Source organism: Haliaeetus albicilla, chromosome 2, assembly GCF_947461875.1.
Source record: "Haliaeetus albicilla chromosome 2, bHalAlb1.1, whole genome shotgun sequence".
Taxonomy (NCBI): domain Eukaryota; kingdom Metazoa; phylum Chordata; class Aves; order Accipitriformes; family Accipitridae; genus Haliaeetus; species Haliaeetus albicilla.
Genome location: NC_091484.1, coordinates 41,823,140 through 41,839,450, shown reverse-complemented (window position 1 = coordinate 41,839,450; position 16,311 = coordinate 41,823,140). Strand labels below are relative to the sequence as shown.

Genomic DNA, 16,311 nt, shown 5'->3' with positions numbered 1-16,311 from the left:
TTTTCTATAGTCAGGAGACTGGAGCAGAGTTGGGAGTACTTCTCCCACACTAAAGGTGGCTCTGCCCATAACAAAGAACGAGGGTGGCAGGTACAATATTTTGAGGTGAAGTAAAGGTGTTACCTGCTGGACTCAGTGAATGTTCAAAATGAAAAAGTTAGGAGAAATCCTGGCTGCAGCCCCTTTGTCCAATTATACCATTGAAGATTAATCTATGGAAATGGTTGCAGCTGTACGTAAGATGTCACTGTAGGCACAATGGCAGCTCAGATGCCGAGCTCTTACTCATGTGCCACAGAAGGTGACTAATTTCTCCACTGCACAAGTGACAGAACACAACTGCTTAGCCTGTGTCACAGGGACAGAAGACTGTGCTGCAAGGACTCTGGGCATGCTGCAGTTACCCTCGGTGCCTAGAAGCCTATCAGGCACCAATAGCGCTGAACCACACAAACAAGCTGCTCCATTGCCCATTTAGAAAGGCTGTCTTCTTCTGGAGTAATGATTTGTCAAAAAAGCATCAGTCTCTTGCTTTGTTTTCATAAATTTTGTAGTTTTCCTTGTTTTACTTTACAGTAACCTGTGACAGCATACTTATTTTCATAACTCTAAAAGGTATCACAAGACATGTTTATTATCATCTGCTTATAAATTCTGTGAGCCTGGAGCTTTTTTAGTGTGTTAGAACAGCACCTGTAACAATGAGGCTAAAACACTTGACAATAGCTTAAGACTCATAATCATTAACAGTCAAGGCGGGTGGAAGAAGGAACTCCATCATCCTGAGAAGATAAGCCAGTAATGACAACAAAGAAGCAGAAAATACAGAGACAACAGCATTACTTTCTTATGCAATGATCCTTTTTAATCTTCATGTATGCTTCCATTGCTGTGATGCTGCCTGTACAGAAATGCTTGTAGCAGACCGATGAACTAGAAAAGGCATGTCACTTCCCTCTGCAAGAAATGTGCTATAGTAACTATGTGCTATATTGTTACCCTTATTATATTAAAATTCAAGCGTAGTTTTTCTCAGCTTAGCATTATTCATAAAATTGCAACAGCTTGAACATCAATATGTAAGACAAAAACCAGTTCTGGTGTTATATAGGTGATACAGGAGTTCATTAAAGTGACTGCATATCTGAAGCAGCTTTGTATTTTATATTAGTGTGTCATGTCTGAATAATCTACGTGTAAATTGCTGCAAATTAAATCCCGGCACTTAGACAAAAGATTGGACAGTAACACAAGGGACAGAAAATGCCACTACGTGATTTATCAGCCATCTGGTGCAGTGCAAATAGTACTCATACAGGGGAGGTTACAGTCTTCTGATTAGTTACCACAGCAACAGGTCTGCTGAGTATGCTTAAAAAGTTATGCATGTGTCAGCAACCTTTTTTCTCCTCCCATACACATCATACACTGGGGGCTGTGAGCAATGGCATGTCCTTCCTAGGCTACAGATGTTTTTGCTGCAGCATTTTCCATTATTCTGCTTTTCAGGAGACTTAAAACTTGGCCAGCTATTTGTGGGGGGGTTTGGTTTTTTGGGGGGGGGGGGGGGGGGGTGTTTTGGTTTTTTTTAAATATAACTTTGAGTCCTGACTCCAAAAAACCCCTTCAATGATTAAGTCATTTTCCTTATTCATGGAAGTGGTAGGTAGCTGCAGTGACCTCTGATGACAGAAACACTCCAAACTAAAATAAAATAGAGAAGTCCTTTTGGCTCCTGTACTTCCAAAAGGACAGGAAAAATGCATTTTAAAAAAATGTCCACAACTGAGTATCTCTGTCATAGAGCCCTCATTTACATAAATGGCCTTGTCCACCATGTACAAATAGAAAATAGTAGTTAACAGGAGATGGGAAAAACAACAAACCTCAAACTGTATTGTATGTTTCATGCTGGTTGCATGTTATTCCTTATGTACATATCTGAATAAAGAAATCTCAACAATAAATTACCCAGGAGTTTTTAAACTTCCTTATATTTGTTGTGGATATCAGCCAAGAAAAATGGGATGGTTTGGAGAGCTATCCCCCTGCCTATTTTCTCTGCTATTTCCCCCGTGCAAGGGCCCCTGGTGTTTTCTCCAAGCCTGCTTTACCCCCAGGCAGTGGTGTGACAGCGGGAGCCTGGCTAGTGCTGCTCTCCTCTGTCCGGAGGCACGGACACAGGCCGGTGCTGCCCTCGGGCAGTTTCCTGCTCCAGAAACAAGGTGTGAAGGTTCAGAGCCAGCGGAGGTCTGACAGACCGTATTAATTGGTGTCCTAGAGCCCACCTCACCAGCCTGCCTTCACACAGCCCCACCACTGCGTGAATGGCTGGTTCTGGCTGTTGCGAAAGGGTGCCATGGCGAGCTGGACTTGGCTCAGGTTAGCAACATCAGGATCTGGTACCAAATGAACAGCAGCATTGGCCACTTCTGCTCCATACCTGCTCCCGTTGCAGTTTGTGCTCATTTGTCAGCTGCAAGATGAGTGCCATGTGTCTGGGAGCTTTGCTTCAGACTCAGTTTTGCAAAGGCAGAGCACTGAATTATTTCAGAGTGCAAGTCTACATCGCGATGTCCGTGTGACCACGTTAAGCCCAGGTTTTCATCCAACTAATAACAGTGACAATAGCAGCGAGGACATGACGGCACGTAAGGGCTGAAATACTGGATGCAAATTAAATTCTTACCTTCTGTTAAAAGGAAGGAACATTGCCAGTCTTACCTCTCTTAGTATTGTGGTCAGTGTTACTAAGAGTCATATCCAACAGGTCACACTTTTCTTGAAGCAGCAGTTAGTCCATTAGCTGTAGCCCTGTAGATTCCGTACCCAGACATGGACACAAGGTCACAAAAAACATTTTGCATTGTATTTATGGAATGAAACCCCATTCTCTAAAGGCATATCCCAGTGGATTAGAGAGACCAGAGCTACGCTGTGCTGTTTACTCCCAGAGAGACAGCAGACCAAACACGCAAAAGAAATAGGTATTACCTAGTTCACTATTCAGGGAAAGAGACAGAAGAGGCAACAGCTTTAAAGAAATTTCAATGGCAATAAATGTAAGAGGACAGGATTGATTTAATGCTTTCAGTCTTGACTCCCAGATGAGGAATCAATTATCCTGTCATTTAATCTCCTTAAGCAGGTCATGACACAAACTAGAAATCAGAAGCATTGTATCTAATATGAAGAGCAGCTCTTAATGGCAGTTAGCATCAGCCTCAGATTTTTTAGAGGAAAACATAACTGGGATTTGGGGAGCTCTGAAGAGTTGGCTCCACTAGATTTCTGCAGTCAGATCCTAGTATTTTAAAAGTAGGTTTGTTCATTGTTTACCTAATGGAGATGCAGAGCGGTTACAAGCAAAAAAAAAAAAAAAAAACCCCCAAAAAACCAAACCAAAACCAAAACCCAAACCCAAACCAAAAAACCCAATCCCTGTGGACAAACTCCAGCCCTCCATTAGGAACATGACCTTCAGAAACCTTGCACAAAATTCCTTACCTGACATGTTTCAAACTATCCTCTATCTTCATGGTAAATTTCTCAGCTAAACCAAGCTCCTACTTTTTTTACATCATCCAAGAGAACAGAAATACCACACAACTCCTAACCGATGCAACCCCTAGCTAAACCAGCCTGGTTTTGGAACAGAACCTCCTAGAAGGAAGAAATGTGATGCAGGAGGAGGCTTCATCTAAATCCCCTCCAGGCTGGGAGAGCTCATAGTGAAGGTCCTTGTCCCTGTATATACAGATATATAGCTTCCTACTGAGCTTTTCAATTAAATTTCTTGTGAGAAACTATCAACATAATCAAGCACAAGCATGAAAACAGAAGCAGGATAGCTAAAGAAAGATCCTTATTTTGTCAGAGAGTTGTTTTTCCTACGTACCAGGAGAAAACTAGGGCACAGAATGTAAGCATTACGATTAACTTTCAAGAGAGGCTAAAATTATCCAGGATTATACAAATATAAGCAGTTTTTGTTTGGCTTATTTCCTGTTACCAAAAACAATTCAGTGTTGAAGACAAATGAAGGGTTTTGGGGTGGTGGGGTTTGGGGGTTTTGTGGGTCTTTTTGCAAAAGCTCTATGATGAGGCTGATGTATTTTTCAGAAGCAAACTCAACATACCTATTCTGAATGTTCTTTAATGGACCTTGGAAGTGTAAATTTAAACTTTGTCATAAGAGTAAAAATCCATATAGAAACTGGCCGAAGCAGTGATTCCTAATTAAAGTCAGCTCAGGAGCCAGCCTTATTATTTGCAGTACCTACATCAGTGTCGGCCAGTGTTCTTTCTTCCAAGTTAGCAGATGCCAAAGGATCTAGGAAACACATTTTTTTGCATTTCTTGCATCACCCTGCGTACTTCCACTCCCTCTTACCACATTTCCCCTCACTTTGCTCCTTTTCCCGTAATGTCCCAAAGCAATGAGCTCTCCCCATCCTGCCATCCGAATCTGGGATTTCTGGATCAAGGGATAGACCACCTTGTATCTAAAAGCAGAAGTGACGGGGTGTGGGGAGCACATACGACAAAGACAATTGTAATTTAAAGGCTGACCTCTACCACCTATTATTACACTGAAGTACTTGGGAAACATGCTATGGATCATTTTCATTCTAAGTGTCATGAAGAAGAAATTATGGTAGCAGTTTCTTCAATATGTACTTAACACTGCAATTTTATGTCTCTGTCACATATAGCACTCACAAAACACCTCTATATCAGGGATGTTGCTGGCAGCAGAGACATACGGTACTGAAAAGCAAAGACTTAAGACCTGATAAAGTGATTCCTTCATTTTCAACACTGTTTGCCTTGTCAGTTGATCTCAAAGAAGAAACCTTTAAAAACCATTTCAGACTATAAGCACCATTCCTGAAGCTTTGCCAGAAGCCTTCTTGTGTCATTGCATTGCATATCGAGAATTTTCAATTAAAATGAGCTCTGAAGGCTGCTTCTGTACCTACAGAAGGCAGCAACCCCCACTGTAATTGCTAGGTAGTGGCTGTGAATGACAGGCTGCAGTTCTAAAAACCATCAGTACATATTTTCCTATATAACCACAAAACAACAAGAAATGTGTGAAGGCTATAACCTGCAGGAGGCAAGTGGTCTGTTTTGAGCCCTCTCCACTTGAAGAAGTGCTGTGTTTTACAGACACGCAGCGAGGGCTTGCTTCTTCAGGGGAAATACACCTTGCACTTCACATGCAAGCCTGCCAAAACGTTGCCGAGAGCCACTCAAGTTCCAATATTCCTCCTCCCCTCGGGGGACAGGCAGCTGCCTGCCTCTGCTCTCCTGCAGGTAGCTAGCTGGCTCCTGCTGGCACTGCAGCAGTATGCCCTGTGGATTAACAAGCAGATACAACTGAGGTTAAGACAGGCAGTGCTATTTCTACCTAAGAAATCCCTTCATCTTCACAGAAGGTCTTTAACAATAGCAAATGGTAATAAGGTTGAAATGGCTTCTCAAATCTGCTGCTGATTCTGCACTTTTGAAAATTTTTTTTCAGTTTAATTTCAGAAATTTAACAGAGCTACCAAGAAAAGCACTAAGAACAAAAACCATCCACTCAGCTGGCATAAACCTACACATAGAACCAAATAAAGCATCTTGGTCCTGCAGCTTTAATACTCTGCTGGCATTAACAAATTAACTACATGTTCACTGGAAGTTATTTTTATGAAATGCTTTAAAAATCCCAGCAGAAGATAACGCATATGTACATTTCACAGCATTCGCTAACTCCAACCTCCTCTTTAATACAAAGGAAACAACATTTGGCCATTACTGAAGGCACATATTGGCACCCCATTATTTAAGCTTAACTTTTTATATATTTGGTCAGTAATACGGGCAAAGTTTTATTGCATGCTTTCATTCCCCAGCCAGATGTTTGGAGAGAACATGTTAAACACTGCAAACAATCATCTAAAACCCTGACAGACCCAATGCAAGTCTCAGTTCTGCTCTTGCCAGCAGTGCACATGCAGTATTTTCCCTTTGGTTGATTGGGTACCTGTCAGTTTCCACATCCTAGGCAAGACTGCCTTAAGGGTCAACTTCATATCCCATTAGCTGTCCTCAGCTATGCTAACAGCCTAGGCTCCCCATGTACTCAGTGGAGAAAGACAGGAAACTCTATTCGATAAGGCATCTATCCCAATACAACATGAACAATATACGTGTGATGAGTTGCCCCCAGGTGCCTAGTGCTCTGGTGACTGCAGGGGAAATCAAGACACCCAGCACAGACATGCAAGTAAGCTTGGGAGAGCTGAAGTTGGGCAAGCTTAATTTTCATAAGCGATGAGAAAAAAATACCAATATGCAAAATCATGACTGGTAAGAGGAGCTAAATAGGTAATGATTATTCATTATTTCCTCACCATACAAGAACTGGGACAGGCAAGAAACCTAAAAACAAAAAGGGAAATATTTTCCTACACTGTTCTACTGTGAAACTCACTGCCATAGAACATTATGGAAGCAAAAGTCTAAATGGGTTCAAGAGAACTAGATGGCATCGCTGAGGAAAAAGACCTAAAGGTTACTGAAAACAAAATATGTGGCCACAAGTCTGTATCACATAGGCTATCACCCACAAAATGCCAGATGCTGGAAGAAAAAAAAAACAAAACAAAAACCCCACCACTGCATACCTTCACCTATACTTTTTCTCCCCGAAACAGTCACTATTGACAGCAATCTGTAATGTCCATATGCAGCTGAACTCTGTTTAATAGTCTTCTAATACTTACTTGCAACACTAGGTGGCAGGGAAAACAGCTAGCTCGTCTATGGCATCGAGAACCTTGAATGTAGTCTCACTTGGCAATAGTTAAGATTTGTGCAATGCAGCAATTTTGATTTCACACAACTGGATTTCCTTTGCATCCCTACATAGCCTTGAGCAACATTTTTCAAGTAAAATACTGTGTTCAGAGACCCATATGCTAGTGGTGCCAGAACACAGGCTAATTCCTTCCCTGAGATACCTTGCCCTCTCAATTAAGAAACCATGGACAACTGCAAAATGTTTCTTCCACTCCAGAAACTGTTCAAACAAACACAAAAAGGAGTTGAAATCCTCATGGTCTCCACCTCTGTAAAGACACAGCACCATAACACTTACCTTATGCCTCTATTTTTCTAAAAAGTCACTTTATTATTTAAAATTTACATCACTTGTGTGCTACTTGTGAAAATACTCTAAAGGGGCAATGACAAAACAAGTTCTGCAACTGAGGCAGTTGCAAAGCAGGCAAGCCAATGCATATTGTTGTTCAGGCCATACTGATCCTCCTGTCAGAATGCTCTTCCCCTTCTGCAAATGGGAAAAACTTCAGACTTGTAACATTTTGCTCAAGATGTCCCTCAAAACTTGAGAGGAGAAAGGTATGATTTTTCTTCATAAATGCAAACTCCAAGTTTCAAAACAAATTAAGTATATGTAAAGGACACCACCTCTGCACTGCAGCATAAGTTGCTGTTTTCCACATTACAGACATTGCCTAGAATGCTGCTGACATTAAAAGTGAAAGTCTGACATTTAACTCCTCCTTTGTTGACATAATTTAAAGAAAAATGCAGACAGTTATTGGCATGGTTGGTAATACTCTCCCTTTAAAAGAGCAAAATCAGCACAGGATAGTCATTATTCTCATTCAGCTCTGTATCAGTTTCTCAGCTGTATAAAGAGATGCTGATGCCTTCTAGTACATCTTTTAAAAATCTGTGGGAAAAAAAGCAAGGTCAGCACACTGCTTTTTATGCAGTGACACACAAGAAGGAAGGTCAAGTAATTAAAACACAGACTAGAAGTTATACACAAAGGAGTCACTGAAAGGGATCTTAACACAAACAAATCACAGAATGGCACTGAACTGGATTATGATTTTCACAATGTTTGATAACTAGAAAGTTTGCTTCACTTCTGGAAAAATAAGTTAATACAAAATTTAAAAAACACTCATGTGCAAGTCTTCGCTGCATAAAAGGAGGTACATTTTCATACTTCAAAATTGTTTAAAACATTTTTTACATAATGAACAGAAATTATCTTTTATATAAACAAAGAGCATTTCATTGCCAACACCAGGTGTCAACTCCAAAACACAGAATTAAGAGAACAAGAGAACCAGACAGTCTAACTCACTGCCATTTGTGTCAAAAAAAAATTACGCCACCCTTTTCTACAGCTCATCATGCTTGTATGTAAATTCCCTTGCAGATATAAACCCATCATTGTCTTCATCCTCTTTATCAAATATATCTTCAACCAAAGCATCATGCTGGGTGTCATTTACCACTGCTCCATGCTTTTCAAATTCTTTCTTCAAGTAAATTTTCACCTGTTAGACAAAAGGTGAGAGTTAATGTTTTTAGGTTTATGAAAGAATTGATTACTGTAGCCTAAGAGAGGGCCACTCCGTCCAGGATGGTAGAATTAGACAATAGATACCTTCCTCCCTATGCCACTGCCAGAATAATACTTGTCTGACTGATTCTGTAGCCCTGTTCAGTGATGAAAGACTCTTGAGTCATATAAGAGACAGTAAAACTAGCAAATCAGTTGCCATACCTTTATGGTATCTGACTGAAAAATGAGCCAGGAAAACCTGTCATCTGATGTCTATACAGTAAAGTACAAATAGCCAGGCAGAAGTTACTAGCTACCAACTGGTCAGAGACCCAAACAGCTTCTTCACATCCTAGCACTTTGACAAACCAGTAGATGTAACCAGCCACCCCAGATATACACAGAAATCTGTCCACAATCTCAGCGTTTGCTGCTCTAATGGGAACTACATTAATAAAGATTTATTTCTAGACATCTCAAAATTTTGAAGGACAAAGACTCAACGTGGTTTTTAAACAGACTACTGGAACAGTTATTTACACTAAACTAGTTACTAATGGTGAGCAGTGGTTTGAACATCAGATTATTTTTACTGAGTTTAAGGTTTAACTATTAAGATCCCAAGTGTTCTAAACTGCAGAGCCTTCTACAAGAATATCAATACCAACATACCCACCTGGTGAACAGATACCACTTGTATAACAAGAACCGTAACAGCAGACTGTTAACAGCAAGATAAATGGGCCATGTTTCAGGTCTGTTTTATTCATTCCACATTGTGGTATTTGTTAGGGTCATTGCTTACATTTCTAATACACAGACATTGGACACACTGACAGTCTGCCTGATGCACAGTACAAAAGATTAGTCTTTTGGGTCTAGCAAACTGTACCAGCCCCAAATCAAAAAGAACTAAGTGGTTTATCCTAACTTCTCATGGATAACTTTTGCACACTGGAAAAGCAGAATACTGAAAATAAGAGACAAACAGAAGGTGAATAATGCTGAATACATGATCTTCAGACAGTGAATGCTATGAAACAGGACTGCCCTACAGCAGAATAATTTCTAAATCCAGTTTATTAGTAAAACCGTAACTGACTGAAAAGCCCTGAAGTCTGATTTTACTTCTAAGTTGTTTTACTTCATCCAAGTCTCCCATAAGCATGGCGCACAATGGGTCTCATGCCTACGCCTCAGCTTACTGAGGCCGCTTTGGCACCCCCAGTCCAGCAATTCCACTGGGATCAAAGGCTCAACATGATGCAGCATAGATGTGCATCCTTGGCTTAGTATTACCAAGGGAAAAAAAAAAAAAATCTATTGTTAAGGTGTAAGAAAGTATGACAGCTGAAGCCACACAAGAAAGGCAAAACACAGACAGGAGCTTAATTGTTGAGCCAGGAATAGTAGTTCAAGAGCATTCAGCAGGAAAGATACCAACACAAAAAGGCATAAAACACCACAGGCAAAAAAAGCAGAGAATCAAAGGCAGCAACATTGAAAGTCATCTCCAGCGAAGAACAGAGACTCACCCGTCCCACATGACTAACAGCCACCTGGCCAGCAATGGCTTCTTGGGTGTCTTACCATGAGTGATGAGCGTATCAGTTCAGTAGTTGTGCTAACAACTCATTAGACCTAGTTACCCATACTGCACATTGCCCAATAAATAATTGCCTTAAGCACTCTTAAATAGTGTGTATTCTGCTTGCAGAATTGCTTTGTGCACAGTAGTAGCTAAAATCTAACTTGTGTTTAGATACTTCCCTAACACGATCAAGTTAAGCTTATCTTTCCCTTTCCACTATCCCACCTTGTTAGGTTTGTTCACAAGAAGGGTAACTCACTCACCTCTTGCTTGGACAGTTTCCAGTCATCATTAAGATCCATCTCTTGGAATGACTCATGAGACCTTGGTCCATTCCTAATTTCTAGAAGGTCAATGTTGAAAATCAGTGTGCTCTCAGGTGGAATTTTTCCTGCCCAAAACAGTAAACATGGAGAAAAGTTAAAAACTACATATTTCGTGCCATACAAAAGCTGTATGCATCAGAGCAATGTTCCAGTAATCCTACTACTTTCAAAGCATTCTGCAATTTGAACTAACAAGGATAAGTATCTGTAACAGTGATAACCAACTATTTCAGATGGTAGCCTGGACCCTGAGCACCCCTTACAGCACATATGCAATTTTAGATGCAACTAGTTTTGTTGGAGACTAGTACATGTTGGTATGAGCTCACATTCAGCCATCCTCATCAAAGGTTTACCAGACAACATTCTTGAATCTTTTTTCATGGCCAGAGCCAGATAAAAGTGGAAAATGGTGAAGGAGACTGTACAGCTAGCCAGGTGGCAGCTACCATAACATACAGCCAAGACTGATGGACAGGGTAGCAAGAAGGGAGAGTTCAGTCCTTCTGATACACCATAACCACACCAGTCTCCAGATTCCTCTCCGCTGTCAACTGACACCTTGTACCTGCTATTCTGCCACTGGAAAAACTCTTCTTGCAGAGAACGAATGAAGTGAAGCAATACTGTCAGTATCCCATAGCTGCCTCTGGACTGCTGCACAAGGCACTGGGCTATTTCCAAACACACAGCAGAAACTATATAAACCTGCTCAAAAGACACGTGTTGACATCATGCCATTTTTGATGCACGTGAACAGACTGATAATTCCCTAATAGTGCCAGAGACCACCACCCCCATGCCACCATGCCTCAAGGATTTCAGTTTATCAGGCATTGGCTTTTACAGTGATGCGATATGACTTCATGCTGATGGCTGAAGCTACTGTCAAAGACATTTTAGCACATCACTTTGGTCCTTTATATAGACAGAGGTTGAACAGGACCAAATATATTTCTATATTGGATGACAGCACCCCAGAAAAATACTCCTCTGCCTTGAGAAGATAGGGGGAAAAAAACTAATCCACATCTACTATTTTGGAGCTATGGTGTTAAATACACCCTGAGCTGCAGCAACAAACAGGCTTGTAGATTTCTGGGATAAATGAATGTGCAGAAACTTCTAGAAATACAGGGCATGGTGACCTGCTTAGAGTTTGGAACACAGGTAATTTTTCTGAGTGTTACAGAAAAAGGCTTCTGACTCATCATTCAAGTCAGACAGCAAGCAAGGTGGGAGGCAATTTCACATAGTGAAATTATGTGCATTCAGAGGAAAGCATGAAGAAAATTGAATAATTCTGTCTTCAAGGGCATAATTTGAAAATAGCAAAATAATTATGTTCAAACACTTCAAAGTTTCCCTAAAGCAAGTCACTTCTTACAGCAGTTAGTGTTTACTTGTTCAACCTTCTTGCACTAAACACAGAGGTGAGGCTTGCAAATCTTTGAAGAACAACTGTAGTGCTTCACATATTAATCAAGGCAATTAGGCCTGTGACGACTATGTGAGCACTGCAGCATTTAATTATCTTTTTGTGGAAAAATTTACAGTTGTGACTGTATGCAGTCAATTAACTGACCACCACAAGTTTCCTGTTCTCTACTAGAAATGTGATTTCTTCTAAAACTATCTCTTGAAGCCCAAACTAAGGCTTCTAGAAAAATACATTTTAAAAGGATACTTTCAAGAAAAGAGGGTATGGAGTATGCTGTATGTGTAGAGTACTACTTAGCATGGAGTAATATGGAGTACTATTTAGCCTACGTTCAGCCCTACTTGCCAGAAGATACAGACATGCAAACACTCATAATTCCCAAAACAGTCTCAGATTAATGGGAGAGGACAGTAGCAGAAAGGACTATATGTTCCAAGACATTTATCCTTTCTGCTTTGAAATGCTGCATTACTTTAGGTCATTTGTGATAACTGTTGTTATGACAAAAATATTCATAATAATTGCTCCAAAAAAGTTAACTAAAACAAACCCCATAAAGCAGAAGAGTAACCTTCATGCATCATTCAAGCTGTCACTCAGTTAACTTCAAATTCCAGATCTGGCCCTCCCATTAAAATAGAAATCTGGAATGGTTGAAAGGAAAACCCCCAAACACCATCAGTAGTAGTCAGGTTGACAAAACACTACAAAAAATGCTTTTATCTGTCTGTACACCATTCAACACATTTGCATTAGGTGCCAACATGACTGCCCATGTACCTGCATATCTTACTGTGGATAACAGGGACCATGTCCCAAATCAAACATAACCAAAAGAGAGAAACAATTAAGTGTCCCTGTATGGAGAAATAAACAGTGACTTTTCACTCTATCAGCTTCAAACTGGTTGGGCAGCAGTACAGGGAGTTTCTTAGGGTTCTAAAAGAAACCTGCAAGCAAGAATGAGGCTTGCACATGCACATTCATGAAGTATTGCCACAAACACAGATGCGACAGCCAAAAAGCCAACTGTTACCTAAGCAACCACTTCCAGCTTGACTGTATAAAGGAGGGGGAAGAAAGAAAAAAAAAAAAAAAAAGCAGGGCACTGTTGAGCACAGCGCTAACAGAAAAGACAAGACACTCGGAACATACAGCACAGCAGCTACCATCAATTCCTGTTTTTTTCCTGCATTCACCACACAACCACTTAATGGTTATTTGTGCAGAAAACAAATTTGTGAGAAAAGAGCACCTGGCTCCATAAATTTTTCTTATTTAATGGAATCAGCCTGGAAAGCTTGCTAAACTCTTAGGCCAAGAATAACAGTAAAATACAGAGATTAAAAACAATTAAAGTAAGGGAAGGACTTCAGGTGTTTTACCTTTCCCTTCTTTTCCATAAGCAAGGGCTGGTGGAATAGTTAGCTTCCGCTTCTCTCCCACACACATGTCCTTCAAACCTTTGTCCCAGCCTTTGATAGCTTCCCTTATGCCAAGTGTAAACCACATAGGTTGACCATTGTTATGCTTGTGACTGGAAAAGAACGGAATAAAACACTTAGTCTTTAGACAGCAAGTTCCGTACAAGGCACGTGGAACAGATGGAATATGCTCACAGCATAGATATATAATTAAAAACACACCACTATTTGGCACCTTGGCATTTCTTAAATGCAAGGCCTAGACTTTGGAAATCTTTAAAACTTACGTCTTGCATGACAAGGTTCCTTAAGAAGTAAGAAGCAGAAAGAAATAGAACAGCTACATGGTGTGTTTATGACAACACTGAGCAACCTGTATCTCCACCTTCACTTCCCTGATCATCTATTTCCACCTTGAAACTGAACAGACTAGAAAGGCATTTCTACTTAAAAATCTACGATCAAGGCCATGCATATTTTTTGGTAAATTGCAAATCAAAAACCAGGTTGGTCATGATTACAATATACCTTATAACATGCTTAGAAGAATCAGCCACATCTCTTCCAAAAAAGCCATTGGGAAAAACCCCAAACCACTACACAACAGATAGTCTGGAAAAACAGAAACAAACGCATGCAAAACATTCAAGTTTAAAATAGGCAGACAAGCCCCTTTCCCAATTTAACCAGGTGGTATACCAGGACTACCTTCACTCCACTGACAGACATAGAATTTTACAAGCTCGATTTACTAGTCATGCAGGAAAGGTGCTTAACAAGAAAACAGAGCACTTACAGAAGTTAGTCAGCAGCAAAAACTCAAGAGTGTCACTAGAACTCCTTTTAGAGAGGCAGGTTAACTACAAGAGAAAATTAGCGAGATTTTAGTTTAAATCATCTGCAAGAGTACAAACATGCAAGACAATGTATTTAAAAAAAAAAAAAACTTCCACAAAAGTAGACTTCAGACATAGCCTACAGATACTTGAGCATTTTGCTGTCTCCCACTATTAACACCTCGTTGATGTTTTACAGGAAAGACAACATTAGTAAGTCGTTGCACGCTCTCAGCAGGACTCCCTCGAATTTCTGGCTCTTCCTCCTACTTGCATTACTGTGGCTCTGGTATGTTGATTTGTCTGGTCGGGGGCAGGTGAAGAATATGCTGTTTCAGTAATGAAAAGCTGTCATTGTGCTGCCAGTAGTGGAAGGATATATATAACTTTTTTTTTTTTTAATTAGAGGCAGGCTTCTCCCCTAGAAACCAGACAGAAATTCGTGCACAGCAGAAGACTTGTTAAACTGCTGAGATCACATACCCGTGTTTAAACCGGAGAAGAGGATACGCAACATCCCCATCTTTTAACAAACGCCACATGGCTCTGCTTTCTACAGACTAACCAGAAAACAAAAGCTAAATAAGGTTTATTTTATAGCCTCGATCTGACAAAAGGAAAAGAGACAAGCTTTACTGTTGGCGTTCATCTTAAATAGCATTACGAGTCAGTGCTCCCTAAACTGTCAAAGTATAAAGGCAAACCAAACTTTCTGAAAATAGGTGGCAGTGGAAAGGGTCCCACTGACACATTTGTGCAGCGTTATTTAAGTTATTTTAATTCAATAAAAAATAAAATCTAGAGCATGCTATGACCATGCATGCATTGCTTTTGTTTCCTTGCACACAGGTAAACGCAAGTTCTGGGCGTTTTGGGAAGAAGGGACAATTGTAAAAATAAAATAAACGCCCGTCCTCAACAAAACACCCCTCACAGAGCTATTTCGCAGCTGGATTACGGGCCACTGCGAGGGGTTCGGATTCAGGAAAGCACAGCCAGAAGAGATCACCTACACTGAAATACTTAAAAAGATACCTATAGAACGATATAGCGATCTCCCCTCGAAGGCGAGACGGCCGGGGCGAGCTACTTACGTGGAGTGAAACATGGAGCCGTCCCTCTCCAAGTAGCCCTCGTAGTGAACCAGCATCATGTCCCCCCACTTAGTCCTCCTGTGGCAGAGGAACGGCTTCTGCAGCACCTCCACCTTCACGTCAGCCGCGGGGATCAGCGCCGCGGCCGCGCAGCCCAGCGCCGCGCCCAGCAGGGCGGCCCGCAGCAGCGCCGCCATCGCCGCCCCACAGCCAGGGCCCCGCGGCGCCCACCTCACCGCCGCCAGGCCACCATCCCGCACCCCTCGCCTACGAGCCTAGCGGCGCGGCTCCCCGCGGCGGCGGCGGCGGCAGCAGCAGCGGCGGCGGCGGCAGCAGCAGCCAGGGCAGAGCCCAGCCCGCTGCGCGGCCCCGCTCGCCCGCCCAGCAGACGTGGCAACGGCCCTCACAGCTGGCAGACCCCGGATTCCGACGGTCCGGGCCCGGGGGCGCGACCTCTGATTGGCTCGCCTCAGAGCGAGCCCAGAAGAAGCAGCCGCCCATTGGGGCACGCCCATGTCCGTCCTTCAGCATGCCCAATCGGCAGCAGAGCTCCGTGGGAGGGGCGCTGAGTGATGGCGGTGGGCGGACCTCGGCGCTCCGGGAAGCGAACGTTAGCGAGAGGGGGAGCCCCGCGGAGTGCTCACACAATAGAGCCGGCTCCTGCCGGCTGCCGATTGGGCGGCGCTCTCACGGAAGGCGCATTTCGATTGGCTGCGGAAGGCCACCTGCTTTGGGCGCTCTGCTGCTGATCCCCCCCTCCTGTCTCCTGCCGATCACGTGGGTTGCGATTCCTAGAACCGCTTGCGCTTCCGTAGCGCTGCGGGGCCGTTCTTCGGGTGCCCGGCAGCGGCGCGGTCTGCGTTAGGAGCGTGGCGGCGGTGGGCAGGCTCGGCGGTGGGGGCCGGGCCGGGCAGGGCCGGGCGGGCGGGCGGCGCCCCGCTATGGCCCTGGGTGCCGGCGGCGCGGCGGGGCGCGGGGGGCGGCGGCGGCGGGCGGCGTGACTCCTCCGCCGGGAGGCGGCCGCGCTGCATGGGGGCGGGGGCCGGCCGCCATGGAGGGTGTGCTGTACAAGTGGACCAACTACCTGAGTGGTGAGTTGCTGCCAGTCCTCAGCCTCTGCGCGGAGCGGGCTTCCCTAGCGGGGCGGGTCGCATTATCGTCTTCTGTACAGAGATAGAGATATATATATGTATAGATATATATGTATTCGCTGAGTCTGGGT

The 16,311-nt window shown here is 42.8% G+C and overlaps 2 protein-coding genes across 2 annotated transcripts in view; one reads left to right on the top strand and one right to left on the bottom strand.

Annotated features, from left to right (window-relative positions):
• Nucleotides 1-839: 839 nt before the first annotated feature.
• FKBP14 (FKBP prolyl isomerase 14) lies at nt 840-15,511 on the bottom strand. The gene is made up of 5 exons (XM_069772416.1): nt 15,090-15,511; nt 13,121-13,272; nt 10,232-10,359; nt 2,444-8,369; nt 840-957 (listed from the first exon to the last, which is right to left on the bottom strand). The coding sequence occupies exons 1-4, from the start codon at nt 15,284-15,286 to the stop codon at nt 8,211-8,213; spliced, it is 636 nt and encodes a 211-aa protein (XP_069628517.1). The 5' UTR covers nt 15,287-15,511; the 3' UTR covers nt 840-957; nt 2,444-8,210.
• Nucleotides 15,512-16,030: 519 nt separating this feature from the next.
• Nucleotides 16,031-16,311, top strand: part of PLEKHA8 (pleckstrin homology domain containing A8) — a 33,547-nt gene continuing 33,266 nt past the window's right edge. Inside the window, exon 1 of the mRNA XM_069772430.1 lies at nt 16,031-16,180. Coding sequence (XP_069628531.1) covers nt 16,141-16,180 — 40 coding nt within the window. The 5' untranslated portion in view covers nt 16,031-16,140. The remainder of the gene's footprint in view (nt 16,181-16,311) is intronic.